The 21,895-nt window shown below is 31.3% G+C and overlaps 4 protein-coding genes and 1 non-coding gene across 8 annotated transcripts; 2 read left to right on the forward strand and 3 right to left on the reverse strand.

The window, feature by feature from the left end:
- Positions 1-2,648: 2,648 nt before the first annotated feature.
- Positions 2,649-5,839, reverse strand: LOC129313676 (6-phosphogluconate dehydrogenase, decarboxylating 2). Of its 4 annotated transcripts, none has more exons than XM_054956978.1 (3): positions 5,712-5,839; positions 5,519-5,577; positions 2,649-4,771 (listed from the first exon to the last, which is right to left on the reverse strand). In XM_054956978.1, the coding sequence occupies exon 3, from the start codon at positions 4,759-4,761 to the stop codon at positions 3,301-3,303; it is 1,461 nt and encodes a 486-aa protein (XP_054812953.1). In that variant the 5' UTR covers positions 4,762-4,771; positions 5,519-5,577; positions 5,712-5,839; the 3' UTR covers positions 2,649-3,300. The 4 variants fall into 4 exon arrangements, with proteins under 4 accessions (XP_054812953.1, XP_054812954.1, XP_054812952.1 ...); XM_054956979.1 differs by having other exon boundaries at positions 5,784-5,802; XM_054956977.1 differs by lacking the exon at positions 5,712-5,839 and having other exon boundaries at positions 5,519-5,701.
- Positions 5,840-11,169: 5,330 nt separating this feature from the next.
- LOC129314384 (GEM-like protein 1) lies at positions 11,170-13,474 on the forward strand. Its single transcript, XM_054957819.1, has 4 exons — positions 11,170-11,363; positions 11,448-11,555; positions 12,413-12,687; positions 13,107-13,474. The coding sequence occupies exons 1-4, from the start codon at positions 11,243-11,245 to the stop codon at positions 13,293-13,295; spliced, it is 693 nt and encodes a 230-aa protein (XP_054813794.1). The 5' UTR covers positions 11,170-11,242; the 3' UTR covers positions 13,296-13,474.
- A 1,323-nt stretch (positions 13,475-14,797) lies between these two features.
- Positions 14,798-18,400, reverse strand: LOC129313775 (uroporphyrinogen decarboxylase 1, chloroplastic-like). Its single transcript, XM_054957151.1, has 6 exons — positions 18,207-18,400; positions 17,977-18,122; positions 16,682-17,064; positions 16,298-16,582; positions 15,628-15,863; positions 14,798-15,172 (listed from the first exon to the last, which is right to left on the reverse strand). Exons 1-6 carry the CDS (start codon positions 18,224-18,226, stop codon positions 15,013-15,015), a joined length of 1,230 nt encoding a protein of 409 aa, XP_054813126.1. The 5' UTR covers positions 18,227-18,400; the 3' UTR covers positions 14,798-15,012.
- LOC129313828 (uncharacterized) lies at positions 18,312-21,675 on the forward strand. The gene is made up of 4 exons (XM_054957240.1): positions 18,312-18,362; positions 19,205-19,296; positions 19,382-19,645; positions 21,295-21,675. Exons 1-4 carry the CDS (start codon positions 18,312-18,314, stop codon positions 21,386-21,388), a joined length of 501 nt encoding a protein of 166 aa, XP_054813215.1. The 3' UTR covers positions 21,389-21,675.
- On the reverse strand, positions 19,041-19,112 carry TRNAE-UUC (transfer RNA glutamic acid (anticodon UUC)). Its single transcript has one exon. It is a non-coding gene; the product is annotated as a tRNA-Glu (tRNA).
- Positions 21,676-21,895: the final 220 nt, after the last annotated feature.

Below are 21,895 nucleotides of genomic sequence, written 5' to 3' on the forward strand. Positions count from 1 at the left end.
TTTTACATCTTGTTGATGTCTTATATGAAATATGAAATATGTCATTATTAGTTGGTTAAATTATACGAAACTTCTTTAAACTTTCACCCATATGCAATTTTTTTTGCCAAAAAAAGCCAAAAAAAATTTACAAAAATGCACCTCTAATCTTTTAACTTTATATAAAATTTTAATTTGGTCTCTCTATTTTATAAAATATATTTTCAATTTTTTATTGTTAATCTCAAATGATGTTTTTTGTACTAATTATTATTATTTGTAAAAATTAAATATATAATATTTGAGAATATTTTGTCAACATTTAAAAATTTATTGTTAGCATTTATTTATTAATGGAACTAGTAAAGTACATGTGCTTTATACAATAGTAGTATTTTTAAATAGGCGGTATTGTTTTAGGAAAATCTTTCTTGAAAAGAATAACTTATAACAAACATTTTATCCATATTATTCACATATAAATGGATATAATGAGAAGTAAATTAATAAAAATTTATAATTATTTAGATTAAATCATTGAAAAATTTCTTATAAATGATATTAGAAGTTTTATCTATGGAGCATCATTCTCATCAAATGATCAAAATGAAACTTTATGTGAAATTAAAGAATCAAATATATACTTTTGCCTAATTTTTTTTAAATATTCAAATTTAAAATTGCTAGAGAACTCTTTTAAATTTCAAGTTTTTTTGCAAATAACCCCTGCTATCAATTATTTCGTTATTTTACTAACAAAGCATAATATTTTATTAATCAAATGCCTCCTTAAACTTGTTTTATATGCAGATAACACCTATCAATTTTTTAGTTATTTGCAGACAATCTCTTAAAGTTAAAATAATAAAGAATATGTGAATAAGTTCCTCGTCAAATTATATTATTTTAATAAAACAATCAACCCATAAGTGTTAGGTGAGTTTTTTGCATAAATGTAAAAATTTAGGGTTTATTGAAGTATAAATATCAAAAAAATCATTTAAACATAACCCAAGCTTAAGGAAGTTTTGTATAATTTAAACTTTCTTTTCTATGTATTGTAAACAATATGACACTCTTATAATTTAACCAGGTTGACTCTATGCTCTAAAATAATTGTGTAAAATCTTATGAATTAAACAACTATTGAGGTAACCAAACTTTTTTGATAAAAACCCTGATTCAATTTCGTTTATCTAAGATTTAGTAATTCAAAAAAGTTATTGTAACTTTCATATTGATATTAATTAAATTATATTAAATTGAATTGAATTAATTAAAATTTATATTAAACTGAATAAAATCAAATAAAATTGAATTTAAAAATGAATATAAAAAATTACGATAATGCCAATTGTTATTATTTCAGAGCGTGACTTCTTATAAATTTAAAACAATACTTGTAACATTTTTAGGTAAGATTGTTTTTTATAAATACAAATATTTTATTTTTCATATTTACAAATTTAGATTTTATTAATTTATCTTTTTTAAATGTTAACATTAAATCCTGTTAATCATATATGTCAAAATAGCATTATATGTTGAATTATAGGGCCTGTTTGGCAATTTATTCTGAGAATAATTTTTTGTTCTATAACAAAAGAACAAAAAAACCTGTTTGATAACATGTTTTCAAAATGTGTTTTAGAAAATAAAAAATAAAATATTGTTCTAAAGAACAGAAAAATGAAAATAACTTTCAGGTGTTCTAAAATTATTGTTTTGAAGAATAAGAAAGAATGAGAAAAATAATTATTTTTTTTATTTTTTTTATTCTTAGAATATATTTTATAAAATACCAGTTTCAGAATAATAAAATAAAAATAGTTTCATACTAACTAATACTGTAGCACAGTTTCTGACTAGTTAAAGCAGTATATTCTTAAATTCATTTTGTCAACATCAAAACAAGGAATGCTGTCATTTAAATTCAAACAATGACCCAAAAAATTTAAATTATAATGGAAAAACATGCCTAAGAAGTTTTGAGTTTGACCACATAAAATAGTGAAAAAAAAAAATTACTTGATCACGATTCAAGAGTGGTCATAACAAGAGGTTCTTTTATGTATCAAAAATTGAAGCGCTATAACCATCCAATTTCAATATTGATAAAGACCGTGCAATAAATTCCTCCATTGGAGAGAACTGAAGAAAAAACTTTTCAGAGACATCCAGTAACGACATTCGTTAATGAAGAGAATTATTGGTCCGTATTTTTCAGGGTCTTGAGATAGAGCAATGCAGATGTTTTAAACCTAAATCAATTTGACATTACTTTTATTAAAAAAAAAAAATTATCATTATCAATCTTATTGATGCTGATATTGCTAGAAAAATGAAAACAACTCTCGAAAAGTATTACCAAATTGGTAATAATCTTAGGGTCAAATCTAGGTTTTGTAAATTGTCAATTAAAGATAGAGAATGGGGTTCAATCTCTACTAATAATCTTAGGGTTCAATTAAAGATTTATCCTTCACCATTAACCCTCTTTGTTAAGACAGGGACTTGGTCTCGAACTTCTTTAACGTGATGCTGCAGGCAAGAATTGAACCTGTGATCTTGGCAAACAAAATTAATTTCCTCTCTACAGGTTATAGACCTAAAGTCAAAGCATTGCAATTTCTTCTTAAGAGCGCTAACAAAAAGGAAGATATTTCAGAAGCAAACAAGAATGCCCATGTTGGAGGAGCATTAAAACAAAGGTAAAGAGTTGCGCTTTGTCATCAGCAGATACAGAAATACTGAAGAGGCTCAAATAAAAAGAATCATACTATGTGTACATTTTCCAATCCAATTTTTAGCTAAAGCTTTGCTCTGAAGGGCTGTTGTGATGAGATCCAAAATTCTGAAGAAACACAGTAAACAGTCATGGATTTTCACTTCAAGCATCTGGTTAACTCAACCAGGGACCAAATTTGCACATCTGCACAAATTCCATATCATTGTCCACGTACTTGGTCCAAAGATTCTTATTCTGGTTCAAAGCAATATCAAGCCAAGGTTTCATCATCAAATAATAAAAAAGTTTCAACTCGTACAGTGACCTACTAAACATAGTTGGCTGGGCTGCGGAAATCTTCGCAGAATGGACAAAAGGCAACATAAATTGAGCCAATTTCAGAAAAGCACAATTCCAGCAGGACCAGCTTTGACATGTTAAACTAGTTGAAAATGTAAAAACCAAACACTCCAAATGAACATAATAAAATAGTTTCATCATATAGCAGTTATGTAATCCCCACTCAACAGACAGTCTAGAGGAGAAAACATTACATTTATTGGGAATTCTGACAGGTTTCAATACCAATAATCTCAAATTTTCGACTGTTTGGCAAGCTTGAACCATTCAGTATGGAAAGACCCCTCTATATCAATCCTTTCATATGTATGAGCGCCGAAGTAGTCTCGCTGAGCTTGCACCAAATTAGCTGGCAATCTTTCCCTTCTGTATGTATCAAAATAGGCAAGACTGGCAGACATGCCTGGGGTACTGATACCAGAATTGATAGCAAGGCATACAACTCTCCTCCAGGCAGATTGCCTATCAATTATTTCCTTTGCAAACTCTGGATCCACAAGAAGGTTTGCAAGGTTAGGGTTCCTGTCATACGCCTTCTTGATTCTGTCCAAGAATATTGCTCTTATGATGCAACCTCCTTTCCAAATTCTTGCTAGTTCTCCCAACTTCAAATCCCATCCCTTCTCAATACTCTTTGCACGAATTAGATTCATTCCCTGTGCATAACTACAGATTTTTGCAGCATAGAGAGCTTGCCTGACATCATCGATCAAATTTTTCTTGTCTACAGGTTGATCAGTCAAGATATCGCCAAAGCCACCTGATTTGAAGACCTTCGCAGCTTCAACTCTTTCCTCCTTCAACCCACTAAGGAACCTACCATCCAAAGAAGCTTCAATAGTGGGAGCAGCAACTGATAAATCAGCAGCTTGCTGAACAGTCCACTTGCCAGTACCCTTCATGCCAGTTTTGTCAAGAACCTTGTCAACTAGATATCCATCTCCTTTATCATCCTTAATTCCAAATATGTCTGCAGTAATTTCAATAAGAAAACTCAGAAGCTCTCCCTTGTTCCATTCAGAGAAGACATCATGTAGTTCCTTGTTCGACAGCTTTCCAACTGACTTCAGTACATCATAAGCCTCAGAAATCAGCTGCATGTCCCCATATTCAATTCCATTATGGACCATTTTCACAAAATTACCAGATCCACCTTTACCAATATATGTCACACAAGGACCACTGTCAGGAACTTGAGCTGCCACCTTCAAAAGAATGTCTTCTATATATTTGAAAGCCTCAAAAGAACCACCAGGCATCAAAGAGGGACCGTATCGAGCACCCTCCTCACCACCTGAAACTCCCATCCCAAGGTAAAGCAAACCCAGTTCAGCCATTGCTTTCTCTCTCCTCTCAGTGTTCTCATACCATTCGTTACCCCCATCAATTATACAATCACCTTTCTCCATGTACATAGATAGGGTCTTAATGGTCTGGTCAACAGGTGCCCCAGCTTTCACAAGCATGATTACAACCCTAGGTTTTTGAACGGACTTGACAAAGGATTCAGGGTCATGGAAGCCATATACAGGGAGATTCCCTTCCTGTTTAGCTCGTTCCACAGTCTCATCAACCTTGGATGTGGTTCGGTTGTAAACAGAAATAGGGAAGCCTTTCTCAGCAATATTAAGAGCCAGATTTTGACCCATCACAGCCAGTCCAGCAAGTCCTATTCTAGTGGGAGGGGTGGCCATAATTTAAATCCTGCTCAACATTTGATAATGCACAAGAAATAATGAAAATAGTAAATATACAGCAAAGTTAAAAAAAAGGGGGGGGGCAAAATCCCTATAGCATCATCCAAAGGAAAATGAAATGTGCAAACCACCAGAACTAAAGACAATAAGTACTTAATTAAGGACATCTACAAAATAATTTTCCTCCACAATGTGAGATATTCAAAACAGGAAAAGAGATATGTAAAAACGCTAGAGCACCTTTATCTTATGGCAAGGTTCTCCGAGCTGCGTCAACAAAGGGAAGATGAGCTACTAAAAAGCCACCCTACAAGCTTGTACTTCTCTAGGTCCACAAGCATGAAACAAGGACCGTGTCTTATAAGCCTAAAAAATGTAAAATGTACCATACATATGCGTGGATATACATAAAATGGCTGGAGTTTTGTAATATGTCACATTATTCCAAACATTGGATGATGCCTGGTAAAGCCAGGGGGAAAAAACAACACATTCACTGGATGCAAATAAATATAACGAAGATCAAGGCAAAGAAACATGTCACACCCGTTAAATAAGAGAAATTTTTTATCAATAGAGGAATCAATTAATCCCAGGTGAAGCAATTATTGTCTGGCCTATTAAGAAACCAGAGACAGTAGACTCTAATCGACGAAAGACCAACAGAAGAAGAAGCAAGGTGGAATTTTTCGGCAACAGAAAGATCGGCATACGAATAATACCGCAAAAAGGTGGAAAGGTAAAAAAGGCAAACCTGAATCCTGAATCTTTAGGATTGAAAAATGAAAACAGTTGAATTGCAGGAAATGAGATCTGGGTATGGCAAAAGGCAACAGGTTAAAAGGGCTGATGGTATATAAAAGTGAGGAGCAAGATCGATACAAATAATTATATAATAACAATTTGGCGTCACAAGCCGACAGCGCACCACTACCAAACTACACCACCTTCCAGTAGAGGGAGGGAATCAAGTCTAAAAGATAAGAAATGAAGACATAAACGAGTCAAAGTTGCTCAACTAATCGGTAGGTGGAAATGTTTCGAGGAATCAAGACCGTTGATTTCGCAAAGCAGCCGGATCATGGACGAGTAGCTCACGTCGATTCATCTTCTTTGTACCTTGATCCCTCCCGCTTCACAGGTTGGGCTGTTGGGATTGATTTTGGATAAAACATCAAACTAATTAAACCCAGTTTGGCAAATCTTTAAATGGGTTTTAAGGTTAGTTTGTTTCTGTTTAGCTTGCTTCGGCTTATGCTAAAATTAGAGTTTAATTGAAAAAATAATATTTTTTATTGTGTATTAATAAAATAGATTTAAATATATGTTTTCTTACAATAAAAATAATGACCGTAATGTGAATTTAATTTATAATTTATAAAGTTATGAGATCAAATCTCATTATTAATATAAAAATTTTATTAGTAAATAATTTATAAATATTTTTATAAATACTCTTTAATTTATAAGTGTGCCTAGCAATTATGGTGAGCATCTGCTATTCAACTCACCTAAAAAATTTAGTTAAATAAAAATAATGTAACATATTTTATACACTAGTGATTCTATGCTGGTTATTTTAAGCATCACTTAGTATAACAAAACAAGTTGTTCCTCCGCAAAGACGACCCTCACTAAGGATTATGATTCATGAATGATGTGGAGGCCATTTTATTCCTTTTTTTTTTTTTTTTGGGTTCTCTATGTCATATTCGTTTAGAATTCAATTCAGCAACCTTTACGACTCTATAACTTGTTTGTTTGCCTTTATATTTGTTGGAGTTATGTTTTTAGATCATCTGTAAAATTAATTCAAAAGGATGTATAGTATGTCATTTTCAACATCAAAAACGATGAACAAACATTGAGTATGTTTGAAAGCTTAGTAGCTTACTGCAGAATTGAATTGGAGGACAATAGTCAAATCGGGTGGAAGGGATGGTCTCAGAATCAATCGGAGGTGGCTTCCTTCTCTCACTCCCATCCTCCTCTCACGTTTTTATTAAATCTACACCATTTAAATTAAATACTCCTTTTGTTTAAAATATAAAATATTTTTTAATTAAATTTTATTTTTTAATAAAATAATTATCTACTTTTAAATTAACGCTATTTTTTTATACTTGCCCATATTAGACACTCTACAATAAATATAAAGTCATTATCAATAAGGGCATTTTTGAAAAAAAGATAATGATTATACCTCGAAAGACAAAAATATCTTACATTTTTAAACATCCAACTCCTCAAAAAATGCCTTACATTTTTTAACGCAGGGAGTATATTTTTTTATATTAATTTTAAAATTATGAAAAAATGTTAATAAATATGTTTATTACTAATTTGAAATAGTACAGATTTAATATGAGTGGTTTAATTTTTATACTAAAATTTTTATAATTTTTATAAATTGATCACCTAGTATACTCCAGATAATCTAGATTGCTTACTAAAATTAATAATTTTTTAAATTTTTTTATTTTCATAAATATATTTAATCTACTATCCAAGTTTAATTTAAATATTCATATTTAACAGGGGGTGAGAGGAGGATGGAAGAAGGGAAGCCAACTTCAAATCAATGAGGGGGCAAACCAATAGATGAGATATGTGATTATCTATAGAAAAAAAAATTTAAATAGATCATGTATAGTAGATTTATTTATAAATAAATGTTACGAGATTTATAAATTACAACTAAACCCTCTAAAACTTAAGTGTAATTTGAGATTGGGATGTAAAGATAATATTATCCTTATTAATTGGATTCACTTACAATTGTAAACTTTACAATTTACAAGTAAAAAGTTCATATTTCATAAGTTAAGTTTATTGTTTAACGCTTAATATAATATAGAGTTTTCATAGAGTTAATTATGTCTACCTAAGACTATAATTACATAGTAAATTATGAAATTTTTATTCCACTTAGACCAATTATAGTCTTAAGGAAGCATAATTAATTTTATGGAGGAACATGTTACATCAAATGTAAAATAAGAAATTTTGACCTATAAATTATAAATTTTTACTTGAAATTGTGAAATTGCAGTTATATGTAAAAGTTAAATTAACAGGATAATATTGTTTTTCACATTGCAACTACAAATTACACTCAAGTTTTAAAAATTTATCTATAGTTTTTGAATTTTGCAAAACTTATTTGTAAATAAGTTATTTGTAAATAAGTTTACTATATGGAATCTATTCGCAATTTTCTCTTAATTACATTTATTATAGGCTAAAGTATACATTTAGTTTCTCTAACTTTATATAAGATTTTAATTTAATCCTTTAATTTTGTAAAGTATCTTTTTAGTTATTTAACCTAATATCATGACTTTCAAATGATTTTTTTCTTCAATCATTGTACTTTTAAAAAATTTAAACTTAATATATTAACATCTGAGAACGTTCTGTCAATATTTGAAAGTTCAATGTAAAAATTTATTAGGATAAACTAATAGTGTTAGAATTAAACGATTAAAAAAACTTTATAAAATTAAGGTACTAATAGGAATCGTCGTGTAAAGTTAAAATATTAAAAGTATATTTTAGCCTATTTTATATGATATAAAGATTAGGATTTTTATTTTATTGGAATTATTTCTTAGATTTATTTGAATTTTTTAATTAAAGACAAACTTCATTTAAAATAAATAAAATGATTATAAATTAAAAGATCATTAGTTAAAACTAAACGGCCCAACAGAAAACACAACGAGATTATAAGCAGATAAAACAAAGACTCGAACACGCAAACTCAATAAAAAAAAAAAAAGAACACACAAACAGATTTGATAAAATTTGAATATTAAATTTGGATTATGGATATTAAATATGAAATGTTGTTTTGATAGTGAAACATACTTATTAATTTTTTTTAATATATATAGTATATATAAATAAATATTTTAAACCGAGATGGTCCATATTCACAATCCTTAATAGAGGGACATTGGAGGGATTTCGCCCTGGGGGTTAGGAAAGGATGCTAAAGTAAAGAGTGACACGTAGCATAAATATTTCACAAGTTTTTTTTAAATATATATAGCGACCCATGTACGAGGGTAACTCATAGCCATTCAACTTGTTAACAATCAACACGAATGATTTGTAATAAAATTAACCTGCCTATTTTTTCTCTTAATATTTTGGTTTTGCATTTTTCATATTTTCTGTTAATATTTGGTTCTGCATTTTTCATTCAACTTCAATTTGTGAGTTATTTACTGGCCTTTAGTTAACATCATATCCAAGGGCGGAACCAGGGTAACTATTCAGGGAGGCCAACTTTTAGATAACAAAAATGTTAATTTAAAATTTTAAAGATTTATCATGTTGAATTTTTTAAAATTAATTTTATGATTTAAAAAATATTAGATAACAAATCATGTATAATTAAATTCACTTTTAGAAAAATTTAAGATGCTCAATCTATTTATCAAATGATGCTCCATCTTTACCTCCTATAATTTTAATAGTTTTTTTTGTAATTAACTTAAACAAGACATAATGGAGTTCTCTTTAATAAAGGGTGAAGGGAGTCATGTACTCCCTTAAAACCACAATATAAAATAAAAAAAAATTACATATAGATTCTATATAAAAAAATTAATCATTATGAGATTCATTAATAATTGATGTAAGGTGATTTACAAGACAAACAATTGTAAATCGCCTTATATCAATTGTTAAGGATCTCGCAATAATTATTTTCCTCATGTGAAATTTTAATATAATTATCCTTATAAAGTATCTTTTAAAAATTTTATTTGATTTAAAATATATGATATTGTGTTGTTTTTATGATTACTTTTTTAATTATACTTCTACTTTATTTATTAATTATCTCTCACAATACATGTAGTTACTCTCCCGATCATATCTAATATTCTATAACTTGGAAGCATATTTTTTCTTTCTATCTGTTTGTTTGTCTTTTTTAAATAAGCAAACAACTAAAATTGTGTTACGTACGTATACCAACCTATCTTTAGCCAAAAAAAAAAAAAAAAACTAATCCAATAGTTCCAGGTCAGAATCCAATTAATGGTTAGATTGAAAGGTCGCTCACGCATGATCTCGTTTGTAAATAACAACTTCTTGCAAATTCTACCAATATTGTACAAATAGATCTATTAAATTTATATATTTGTATAAAATTTTTTACACAGCTCAATATCTGGTTTTATTTAAAATAAAAATACTAAATTAAAATAATTCAATTATTCCAGGCATATATCACTTAAAAATACCACATAATTAATATTTCACTAAATATATAAAACTTTTTTAAATTTTAAGACAGTTACATAAAATTTTTTTATATTAAAACTTTAAAATTAATCTACATAACCTTTTTTTTTTACCACATATTCTTCTACTGGTATTTTTTAGTTATTTTATTAATAGAAGTTGTCATGTTATAATAAAAAAAAAAAACTGTAGCAGCTTATGTAATATTAACTAGGTAGCTTTATAACAATATCATTGACTTATATTGGATGATGTAGAAGCTGCTATGGTGTTATTTTTTTAATATATCATGACAATTTTTGTTAGTAAAATAATTAAAAATAATAATAAGTATACAATAAGAAAAGTTAGGAAAATTAATTTTAACTTTTTTAAAAATTTTAATTTAATTAAAATATATCTTTAATTTTTAAATTTTATATAATATTTTATTTTAATTTCTTAATTTATAGAGTGTTTTTTCAATGCTTTAATTATAACAATATTAGTTGTCTTACAATTTTTTTTACATTATATTTTTAAATATTGATAAATATTTTTAAGAGTTAACATATTCAATTTATTTTTTAAAATAATAATAATTGACATAAAAAAAATCATTTAAATTAATAGTATCAGAAAAAAAAAAAAATATTTTATAAAATTAAAGAATTAAATTAAAATTTTATATAAAATTAGAGAATTAAAAATATGTTTTAATTTTATTATTTATTCTTAAAACATAATGTAAAATTTAAGGAACCAATTATATTATCATCAATTATCAATCAATTTATAATAAGATGTATCATAAATTTATATCATATATATTGACATCTTACCATAGAAAAAAATTATACGCTTAATTTTAGTTGAAATTTTTATTTTTGATATGTAATTTTTTTATAAATTATTTATTTTATAATAAAATTTTTTCATTAATATTATTAATATATAAAAATTTATATGTTTTGATTTGATCGTTAAAAGTAGAATAAAATAAGATTAAGTACATGAATTTTACGCATTAATTTATTGTTTAGTGCAAAATAATGTAATTGAATCATTTGGTGACAATATTGGCCAAAAAAAAAAGGAAACATTTGGTGGCAAAGGGAAGCAAATTGTAGCCCACATATTTAGTTACCATTCTGTCCCCTGCTCCTAACTTACTCTGTTCTCTTTTTCATCGCCTCGTCCTCTCCACGCCATCTCTCTCTCTCTCTCTGTCTCGATCCAGATGGCCGATTACAGAGAAATACCTATTCGATCAAATTCTCCAGACACGGCTGGTCATAACAACAATAACAATCCCTATATTAACGTTTCCCCTATTCCTACTTCCACTGCTTACAACAACAGTGAGTATTTCTCAGAGAGATTTTGTTTACTGTACGAATTCCTTACCGTTTCACTTTTATTTCTTCTTTCTGCCATGATTTCAGGCCCTAATCCCGTGGATATTATTTGCGATACGTTATATCGCTGTGGCAAAACTGTTGAAAGGGCAACCAGGCAAGCGGAGAACATGGCTGATAACTTCTGGAATCACAGTGAGTTCTCTTTGTCTTCGTGATTCTTTCCATGGACTAAAGCGGAAAATGAAACATGAGAAACCATAGACTGCTTATGAAGTCAAGTGGACTTGAGAAGAACCAGGTGGAGATGTAATTGTTACAGTTGTGATAATGACTTAAGAGCTATGAAATGGTTAATGTTCTTTATGTAATATTAGAATATAGAATTTCAAATCTGAATCCAGCGACGTGAGGTTTCTATCACTTATATATGAAAATAAAAGTAGGATGCTAGTACTTTGTGTTAAACTTCCGAAACTTTCAATTCAAAGGTTCTGGATTTTACCTCAAACATTCTCTCTCTCTCGCCCCCTAGGAGAAGTTTCTTCCTTGCTGTGTCTGTTGTTTCTTTTCATGATATCTTAATCATTAAACAACAACAACAAAGACAAGAGGCAAAATCCAGATTTAATTATTGGAAGAAAATTAATTACAAAAGGAAACTAGTTGGATAAGTCTAGTTAGGATCGCACAAAAATAAGTAGGAGATAAAGTAAACTGGATTTTATTCTTTCACTTTCAACTTCTCTCAACTGTGTTTCACGCAAAATTTTTTATCAGCTGAACAAGACTAGAATGCTAAGAGTTAACACCTATGTGACAATGAAAACGGCTGCATTTAACAACCAATTGCGGCTCTTTTCCAGCAAGTTTCGCTTTTTGCTCTTTCCTTGCTCACGGTGATTTTATAAACTAAAAGTTGTTTTCAACATTAAGATTGTACTAAACTATTATATTTTATTTTTTAATCTCTGGACTCTAGTTTCAAGTTTAGCGGATGAATTTAGTTGTTTTGAAGTTCTGAGCCACTGGAATATGTTTTCAATATGCAGTCAGATTGGGCTCTAATCCAGCTGATGCAGCAATGGCTAGACTTGTTCAAGGAACAAAAGTGCTCACGCAAGGAGGGCATGACAGAGTATTTCAGAATACATTTGGTATATTGCAAGGAGAGAAGCTGATAAAGCAATATGCCTGCTACCTATCAACTTCCTCTGGACCTATAATTGGAACACTTTACATATCAACAAAAAGAATGGCCTTTTGCAGTGATTATCCACTCTATAATTACCCATTCTCCCTCTACGGTCAATCCATATACTATAAGGTAGTTGTTACCTTCCTTTTTCCCCATCGAAAGTTAACATTAGTTCTTGTTATGCTGTCATTATGATCCTAGCATCTTGCTTATCAGTAGACATCTATGATTGTATTCTTGTTATTGGTATTCAAGATGCTTGATATTAACCCAAGATACAAGGAAGCATAATATGACATCAAGAACTGATAGGATTTCACATGCCTTGAGTTTTGGCTTTGATAGCTTTTGCAGACTGTCTATTGTATTCTAATTAGAAACTTTAGAAGCTTAAATCTGATATGTCACACCTTGCTAGAAGGCTAGGATAAAATGATCTTATATAGTTACTTCCTGGGAAGATCATGGTTAACTACTTCAATTTCTTGATGCTTGTAACTCTTATTTTTTTTCTAATATCAGCTTCTGATTTTGTGTTTGATATGTAGGTGGTAGTTCCAATGGAACAATTGAGCAGGGTCACTCCTTCCTCAAGTAGATGGAACCCTTCAGAAAGATACATTGAGGTTGTCACAGTGGATGGCTATGGATTCACTTTTATGGGGTTTATAGCATATGACAAGGCTCTCAAGACTCTAAGTGAAGCCTTACAACAATATCGCAACCATTCCACTTGAAGTTGAATGCTCTGCTGTTGTAAGAATGTACATGGCTCATAAAAACGCGTACTGAATTCAGTGGTGCTGTATGATCAATAATGTGCTTAGATATGCCGTTGACTAACAGAGGCCTTGTAGCTTTCTGTTTTCCTGTTTATATGTGTTTAACAAAGATCAAATATATAATTGCTTTTTAACCCTTTGTTTAGATAGGAAGAAAGAAAATGGGAGGAGATACAATAGAAAGAAAAGAAAACTGAAAAAAAAAAAGAATTATCATTTATTGTGTTTGGATAGATAAGAGAAAACTAGGTAAAAAGGAAATGAACAAATATTATAATAACTGTAATAGCTGCACATTGAAATATCTCATGTTTCATGTATAAAAATTAATTGGAGGAAAAAAATATATTAAAATCAGTATCATCAAAATAATTTAAAATCAAATTACTTGGTAAAAATATATTTTCATGTTATTATATTTTAAAATTTAATAATTTAATAACAACATGTTATTTTTCTATTTAAAAAACCAAAAGTGAATAATTTTTTCCATTTAAAATTAAACAGTGCTTCCCCTCCCCAAAAAGGCGGGGGGTGATGGGGTTTTTGGCTGTCAAAATTTGTTAGTATTGCTATGAAATAATTAATTGAAGTCAGTGGGAATAACGCGTTGTATACAGTATTTTCTTGCAAAATCAATCCATGTGTGGAGAAAAATAAATGGGCAAACAATATTATGGGTTTCATGTCTCATTTTCTCTTCTAATTTTTTTTCCTTTCACTTTTTCTTTCTTCATCCAGACAAGGTAAACATTGTCCTCCTCCTTTTTGTCTTCTTCAAGTTTTTTCTCCATCCAAATAGAACATAGATGACTGTTATTATTCTGTTGCAGAAGAAATGTGGCAAATTTAAAAAAAAAAAAATCTTTCTGAAGCAAAATCTGAAATAAGAATTCATAGGTATCAAAAATCTCAGGTCAATAGATAGCACAAGCAGAGATCTAGTTACTAGGCAATTTGATCATACAAGCCAAAATTCCTTAATGACTTAAACTTGGATCAATTAGAATTATATTAAAAATAATAATTTGGATCAAGTCTTACGTACTAGCCCAAATAGACCCAAAAAATCTTAATTGGGAATTTTGAAGATTTTCTTTACTCTAAATTTATTTCAACTGTTTGAATAAACCAAAAGAAATTCGGGCTAACCCAAATAGGCTTAACTTGAATACCCAAATTCCTTTTTATTTATAAATAATATAAAAATAAGATAAAAATTGAAAATATTAATTTTTAAAATAAAAATTGAAATTACATAAAAAAATAAAATAAAATAAAAATTGACAATTCGGGTATTTGGGCCAGTGGAAAAGCATGAGGGGTTTAGGCCAAATTTAGCTATATAAGTTTTTTTTACATGGTAAGATATTTTAAGCTCGCCTTGCAAGAATAACCCACTCTAGACTATACCACACACTGAATACATATTCAATATATTGAATAAGACTAGACAATTGGAAGGAATTCCTCAATATATTCAATAATAGAATAGCCGAATGTAAAACAGCAAGTTCACCGAGTTAGCTGGCACAACAATGTACAGCACCTTGGACCTTTCATCCTATAGCTACATGAGATCAATTGAGTCTGAATGCATTCTTCTACAAAAATGCTTGAACTTGCTGACAAGCAAAAGGAAAACATGTGGTAACTTTAGCAGGATTTGTCCTCATATTACAAGTTCAGCAGCTCTATCACTAAATAGTGTTTCAAACTCCAAGCTCTTTGCTACTTCAAAGAAATGTGCAACTGCTTCTTCAGGTGTGCCAACGAGAACGCCATGCCCTAGATTAAGAATGTGTCGTCTAGGCCCAGCACACCTCACAACCCTGACAAACAATTTCCTCAGTCTAATTATCATATGAAAGGACGAAAATAACTCAAGATCCATCAAATTAGTGTTTTCTTGATTATGGTAATTTGATTAGCTTAGGCACAACGGTTAATATGGTATCTAGTGACTTCAAATTCAGGTCACCAATCAATGAAACTACGAAAGTATGCCCCTTCTTCCAAAGGCCCTAATCCGACTCAATCAGTCAATCTCTGTTAAATTAAAAACAGCTGAATTTCTTGACGTTATTTCTGTTTGTATTTGTTAGTAGCTACTCCCAATTTCACTATTTTTAGTGCTATGATCCTACTGTAAGCATATATCAGGTGGAGTTCAATCTTCATAATTTAGATGATAGATCATAAGTCATAAGAATTATTACAGCCTGTAATGGTCAAGATTGGGTCTAAATTTTGTATATACTGAAGTTTAGAGTATCAAGTCACTAACCTCCGAATTTCTTCAGTCACAGCATTAAGAGGGGAGAACAAGTAAGCAGGGTCCACATTTCCCTGCACACTTATTCCATTACCCAATCGTCTTCTTCCATCAGCCATATCTACTGTCCAGTCTAGACCAATAACATCAACTCCAGTTTCTTTCATACGCTCAAGAAGGCCACCGTTACCATTTATATACAGGACAAGGGGGGTTTCAGGGCACTTTTCCTTCACCGAATTAACAATCTGGGGAAAAAAAGAATAACTATTGAAGAGAAGATAGAATTTGGCTAGAAGGGCAAAATACTATAGAAATATTAATCTTAAAATTCAACATAAGCACATGAAAAATGTGGCTTCCTGATTGGGATTTAGCCCTCTAGTATTAGTAAACAAATAAGTTCCGAACTTCTGATAGTTTTCTTCACCAGGTCAACTAGCCAATAACAGGCCAAAGAGGCTTCAAGCTCCGTACCAATTATCTAAAAATGAAACCAGTAATAATGAAAATATATGCAAGCTATGAACCATTGATCTACTTTGTCTCTTCAACTATACAAAGGCTATGAATCTGTTTTAACATAAGCATGAATTTATATAGGCATTGATACCAAAAAATGCAGGGTGAAAATGAAACATAATTTGAAAACAAAAAACATAGTGGAGTATATTTAAGTTACCTCTTTGATATAAGGCTTTGACCAGCGTTCCCACATATCAGGTGGTAGTTGTCCGCCCCATGAATCAAATATTTGTATGCAATGAGCCCCAGACTGAACTTGGAAAATAACGTATTCTGTTATTGCCTGTGTCAAATGAGAAAGAAGAGTCTTCAATACATGTGGTTCTGTATGGCACATGCTCTTTATCTTCGTATATGTGCGCGTTGTGCCCCCTTCCACTATGTATGTAGCTATTGTCCAAGGTGCTCCCACAAAACCCAAAACAGCAGCTTGACCACCAACCTACATAAAACCATAAAGAAAATAAATTAAATGTTAACTCAAGGAAACAGAATTACTTGAATGGTCATGTTAAAGATGAAGGGAGACAACTGAAGTTACCTCCTGGCGTAGTATCTTGAGTGATTCTCCAACAAAACTAAGTTTGTCCAAATCAATTGGATGCAAGGATTTTAAATCCTCTGCAGAGCGTATTGGTGATGATATAACAGGTCCTCTCACATCTTCTATGTCAAATGGGACACCAAATGCAGGAAGAGGGGTAAGTATGTCCGAGAAAATAATGACTCCATCAGGTCTGAAAGCTCTCCAAGGCTGCAAAGAAATTTCCACAATGAGATCAGTTGTCTCTGACCTCTGTCGGAAGGATGGATATTTCTCAGCAAGCTTTCTGTAAACAGCCATGTACCTTCCTGCCTGGCGCATCATCCATGCTGGAGGACGACTAACGGGATCTCCTCTGGCAGCCTTTACTAATAGTGGGTCTGAATAAGAACAGAAAATGAAAGGATACATAAAAAAGTAAAGTCAATTGTGATGGAAACAGGTTTACATGGACATGTAAGTTCATGTGTCTGCACAGGAGAAATGAAAAGAGAAGGCAAGACTGTAAGGGATGAAAACAAATCCTGTGGGACTTAGGTGTGAAGGGCTTGTTATCGCTGCCTTAAGCACATTATGGATTTGTGTTCCTTACTAATAAAGACGAAGCCTATAAGGAGAATTAACATCAAAATGACCATCATACCCTACTCAATAGAAGTAATATAATGAACAAATACAAGTTAGCGCCTTCAATAGTACCTCTCCTGTTCCTTTCAAAGAAATGATACAAAACATAGTTAGGAAGTAATGGAATGAAGGACTGAGGGAGATCAATGCTCAAAAGTTCTTTTTAATTCCATCGAAGCAGTGATCCTATGAGTCACTCCCCAGGCAACATTCAATCAATCAGCCGTTCAAATTTCCAAACCAGGTTAAATTGCTTCTAGCCAATTTCACTCCAAGAACCATCTATACACAAACATATTCTTATAAATGATAGTAAAAAACAGAAGAGAATCTTGGGGTTCTAAAACAGTTACCCCCCCCCCAAAAAAAAAAAAAAAAAACTAGCAGCCGTATCTTTCAGGGCACAAGTACACCTGATAGAGCCACACATGCAGTGCAAACAGATATATTATTCTTTCCTAGTAATCATTCTGACGAATTCTCTTCACCTCTTAATTATTGACCCATATCATTCTTCCCTGAAGAATCTCCACCAACGCCAGAACAGATAAAACAACTTCATTTCCAGTAAAATAGAACGTAATCAACAGAAGAAACAAGAAGCAGAGCAACCCAATTCGCTATTGATGCTCGAAAATGTTTCAGGAATAGACAATAGGCCATACCGTCATTAGAAGGTGCGGATGTCGAACAAGTGACAGAAAATTTTCTGTGGGGCGATTTTGCTTTTGCAGGGACTGAAATCACAATGGAGCCACCATAGTTGAAGCCAGATTGCACAAATAAGGAGGAAGACTTCCACCCCACAGCACTGTACAAAGCAAATTCCAAAGTCAACACAAATTGAAGTTACCAACTATAGAAAGAGAGACAGATAGAGAGAGGAAGAACTAGCCTGTTAACGGAAGCACTCATCTGGAGGGGGAAGAAATAAGCGGGGCTTGCTAATTTTCTTCGTTAAGGATAAAATTTCGTTGTTGCTGAGATTCCTTATCCTTCAATGCTTCTTCGTCTTCGTCTTCCCCCAGCTGCTGATAGTGGGGACCTGCAAGTGAATGATAGACCCACGGCCCATGAGGCAGCACACCAGGAGAGAGAGAGAAAATCGAGATAAAATTTTCCCCCCGGAAAAATATTGCTCTTTTGTTTGCCAACAAACAAAATTTATATTGAGTCAATATATTAACATCCTTCCTCCACTTTCTCCTATTCTATTCTAGTTGCAAGGTGAAAAAAAAAATTATTTATAAATCATGTTATTTATTTTTTCTTTATTTTATTAAATATTGACCTTAGAAAATATGTTATTTAAATGTACATATTTGATTGGAATAAATTTAAAAATATATAAAATTTTTAAGCAAAATTAATGAATTTTAAAATTTCCATTTCTTAAAAATAGGATTGGAAAGAAAATTGTGTATAAAATAAGTTTTACAAATAACTCATTTATCATAAATTATAAATATAGTTTTTCAAAAAAATAAAGAATTTAATAATTACATGGTAAAGATGTCTCTTTAGGACCCTTGGAGGAAACATATTCTCAATCTCAATTGGTTATTCTGTTACTGTTATTTACTCATTTAAATTAATTATTAATGTAAAGTATAGAATTTCGTTCAGCTGTAGAAACGGCTCCATCCGGCAAAAGAAATAAGAAAAAGAAAAAGACCGTTCGATTAATTTGATTTTTATTGTTACATTAAAACAAAACATATTAGTTTCATTCCGTTGCCGGGAATCGAACCCGGGTCTCCTGGGTGAAAGCCAGATATCCTAACCGCTGGACGACAACGGAATTATGGTGAACGTATCGTTTGAAATTATGTTCTATTATACCAATGGCCTCTTTTATCACCACCAAATTGGTTTGCCCATTTGGATGCCTAGACTGAACATGGGCTTGGCGGGGGCGATGGTTTTGCGTGCAGCATTTGTCGCCGGCGACTGAGAGAGTTGTCCGAGAAGAGGGAATCGTTGCCGTCGGTGACAGTACAATTGCCTTTATGTCAATCTGTTTTGTTTCTTCATGATAGTTCAGTAAACTTATCTGCCTCTCCCGTCCAGGACCCAACGCCGCCAGCTGGTGGAAGGGAGGCTGGCTTCCATTTCCTGTGCTAAAATTTTGCCCAACCAAACGGGTCCTAACTCTGTGAGCTGTTCTCCTTGGAGGTGCTTTCGAATGATTTCATCTAAAGAAAATGCATTTTGGGGATGGATTTTTATATCACTTGGCTCTATATTCTTTGTTGGGTACTTCTTTGCTGCAATTATTTCCAAGCTTCTCCCACCTTCAAATATAGCGATAGTATCTGCCATGCAAAATGACTGGTAATCAATTATAATGTGAAGTTTCTATCTTTATATTTATTTTTTGTCTGATTTGTTTATATATATAACGGAACGATACATGCATAAATCATAAGGCCTCGACATTGAATTATGTTCCATACTGGACTTTCTGCTTTTAACTTCACGTACTGTTGGTGGATTCGATATACAGTTTTATCATTCATGCTACCAGATGGCTAGATTTACTATCTCTGTTTCATTTTGATAGAGTCATATGCTAATTTTTTAATCATATGAAATAACATGGTCAAAGTTTTACTCTTGCCATTTTGAGTGTGTAGATGCTAGGGAGGAATGAACGTGGATCAATTGTGGGCAACAACTTGGAAAATATTTTGTTTTTTTAGCATTTAGATCAAAGTTTTAAATTTAGCTTTGAGGGAAGATAAAGCAAATGCTTCTAACTTCTTTCAAAATTTCTGACAGGCTGCTCTGGGGTAAAACTTAGAGGCATTTATTGTGTGTGTAGTTTCATTTTTTAGAGAACCAAGTTGTAAGAGTATGTCAAGAGGGTTCTGTGACCTCTTCTTCTTTTTCTTTTAATTGTATGGAGTGCCTTCAAAATAGCTGGTTTGGTCTGAGGTCCTTTAGCTTCATGTCTAATATACTACTAATCAGGTCAACTTTATCAGCTTGACAACATGCTAGGTATATCATGGATTGGGGAGCTTGTGCCTTCTCATATATTAATAAAGGGGCTACATAGGGTTCTTGTTCATCATTTGATGAAAATGACTTGTTAGTTTATGCTTGTCAGAACATGATTGATGCAGTTATTTTACGTTAAAATTGCTAGTTCTTGTTATTTTTCCATTTAAATGATTGCTAGTTCTAGTTACTTTTCCATTTACATGATCTATTGAAATGCGGGGATTTATTTGGTTTTTATCATTGCTTAATCATGCATTTTCATAATTCATTCTGAATGAAGAAAGATTCAGAAATGAAAGACAGCTAATCTATGGAATTGCATCCAAATACAGATCAAATTAAATTAGTCTTCGAAAAGATATCCCTTACTATTTGAAGTTTTGTTTGAAAATTCATTCACCACCATTTATGTACATTATGGGTTTTTGAGGTAAGTTCATGTGTGACATCACATGCTTTGACTCCAATAAAAGGGCATTGTTTCCAGCTAGTGAAATGGTTATGTCCTCTGGTGCAGAGTTACAGCTAACCTATTTAGGTTAAGTCTTTTAGCCTTTATAGAATATGGGGAATTGTTTGGTACACTTGTTTCATAAATTCCCACTTCTTAGGTATGTCAAATGTCTTCTTGAGTGGGATCCCAAAAATACCTTTGAAGGGGACGTGAGGTTCTTGAATTCACCCTGATGAGTTGTTTTTTAACTGTCATAATATGTGGGAAATAACTTTTCTCTTCCTGGTGGATTATTTCTAAAGAATTTTATTTATTTATTTTTCTATTATAGCTTTTTCAATTGTATGTTTTACTAGTGTTATCATAATTATTCTTAATAACTTGATCATCGTCATTGTTGATAATAATGCTGCTATTACTTTCCAGTCTTCTTTTTTCTATTTTTTTCCTTTTAGTGTCTATCTATCCCAAAACATTTTTTTTTTTTAAAAAAATTTCCTAATCTGTATTTGGCTTATTGTAGGTATTACTGCTTCTTGGTGCCGTTGACTCTGCCTATAGTTGTGGTTGCTGTATACTTTCATTGGCTCAGCATGAAGATGTTCAAGCATGCTTAACGTCTAATTATTCATCCGATCATTATTTGGAGCTGGAGGCACGCAGGATTTCTTTCTGCTTCAAAACTGACATTTAATTTGGTCCCTGTAAATATAATTAACACTTGTTCCCTAATCATGTCCTATGTTTCAAAAGCCTATAAATTTATCCTCATGGTTATCTTTCTTTTTCTTTTCCTTTTTCCTTTTTCCTTTTTTCTTTCTGTGTGGCGCCAATCCCTATTGTATATGAAATACTAATAATTATCTGAAGATTGAACATCATCATCGGTTGGATTCAAATGTCAAATCCCTCATTCTTTGCAGCTCCTATTTCTCAAACTTGTGTATATTTATTTTTTATTTAATTGAATCAAAATACTTTGTCATGAGAAATTAAATTTTTTTCATTAAAAAATCACTTATTTTTGGAAAATTGTTGGTATAAAAAATTTTATGATGTTTTTTAAGTTTTTAAAATAATCAAGATCTTGAGGAAAAAAACCTTAATTTTTTCTTTTTTTTTTT

Source organism: Prosopis cineraria, unplaced genomic scaffold (genome assembly GCF_029017545.1).
Source record: "Prosopis cineraria cultivar Desert tree isolate PC_DT_omini unplaced genomic scaffold, ASM2901754v1 PC6, whole genome shotgun sequence".
Taxonomy (NCBI): Eukaryota; Viridiplantae; Streptophyta; class Magnoliopsida; order Fabales; family Fabaceae; genus Prosopis; species Prosopis cineraria.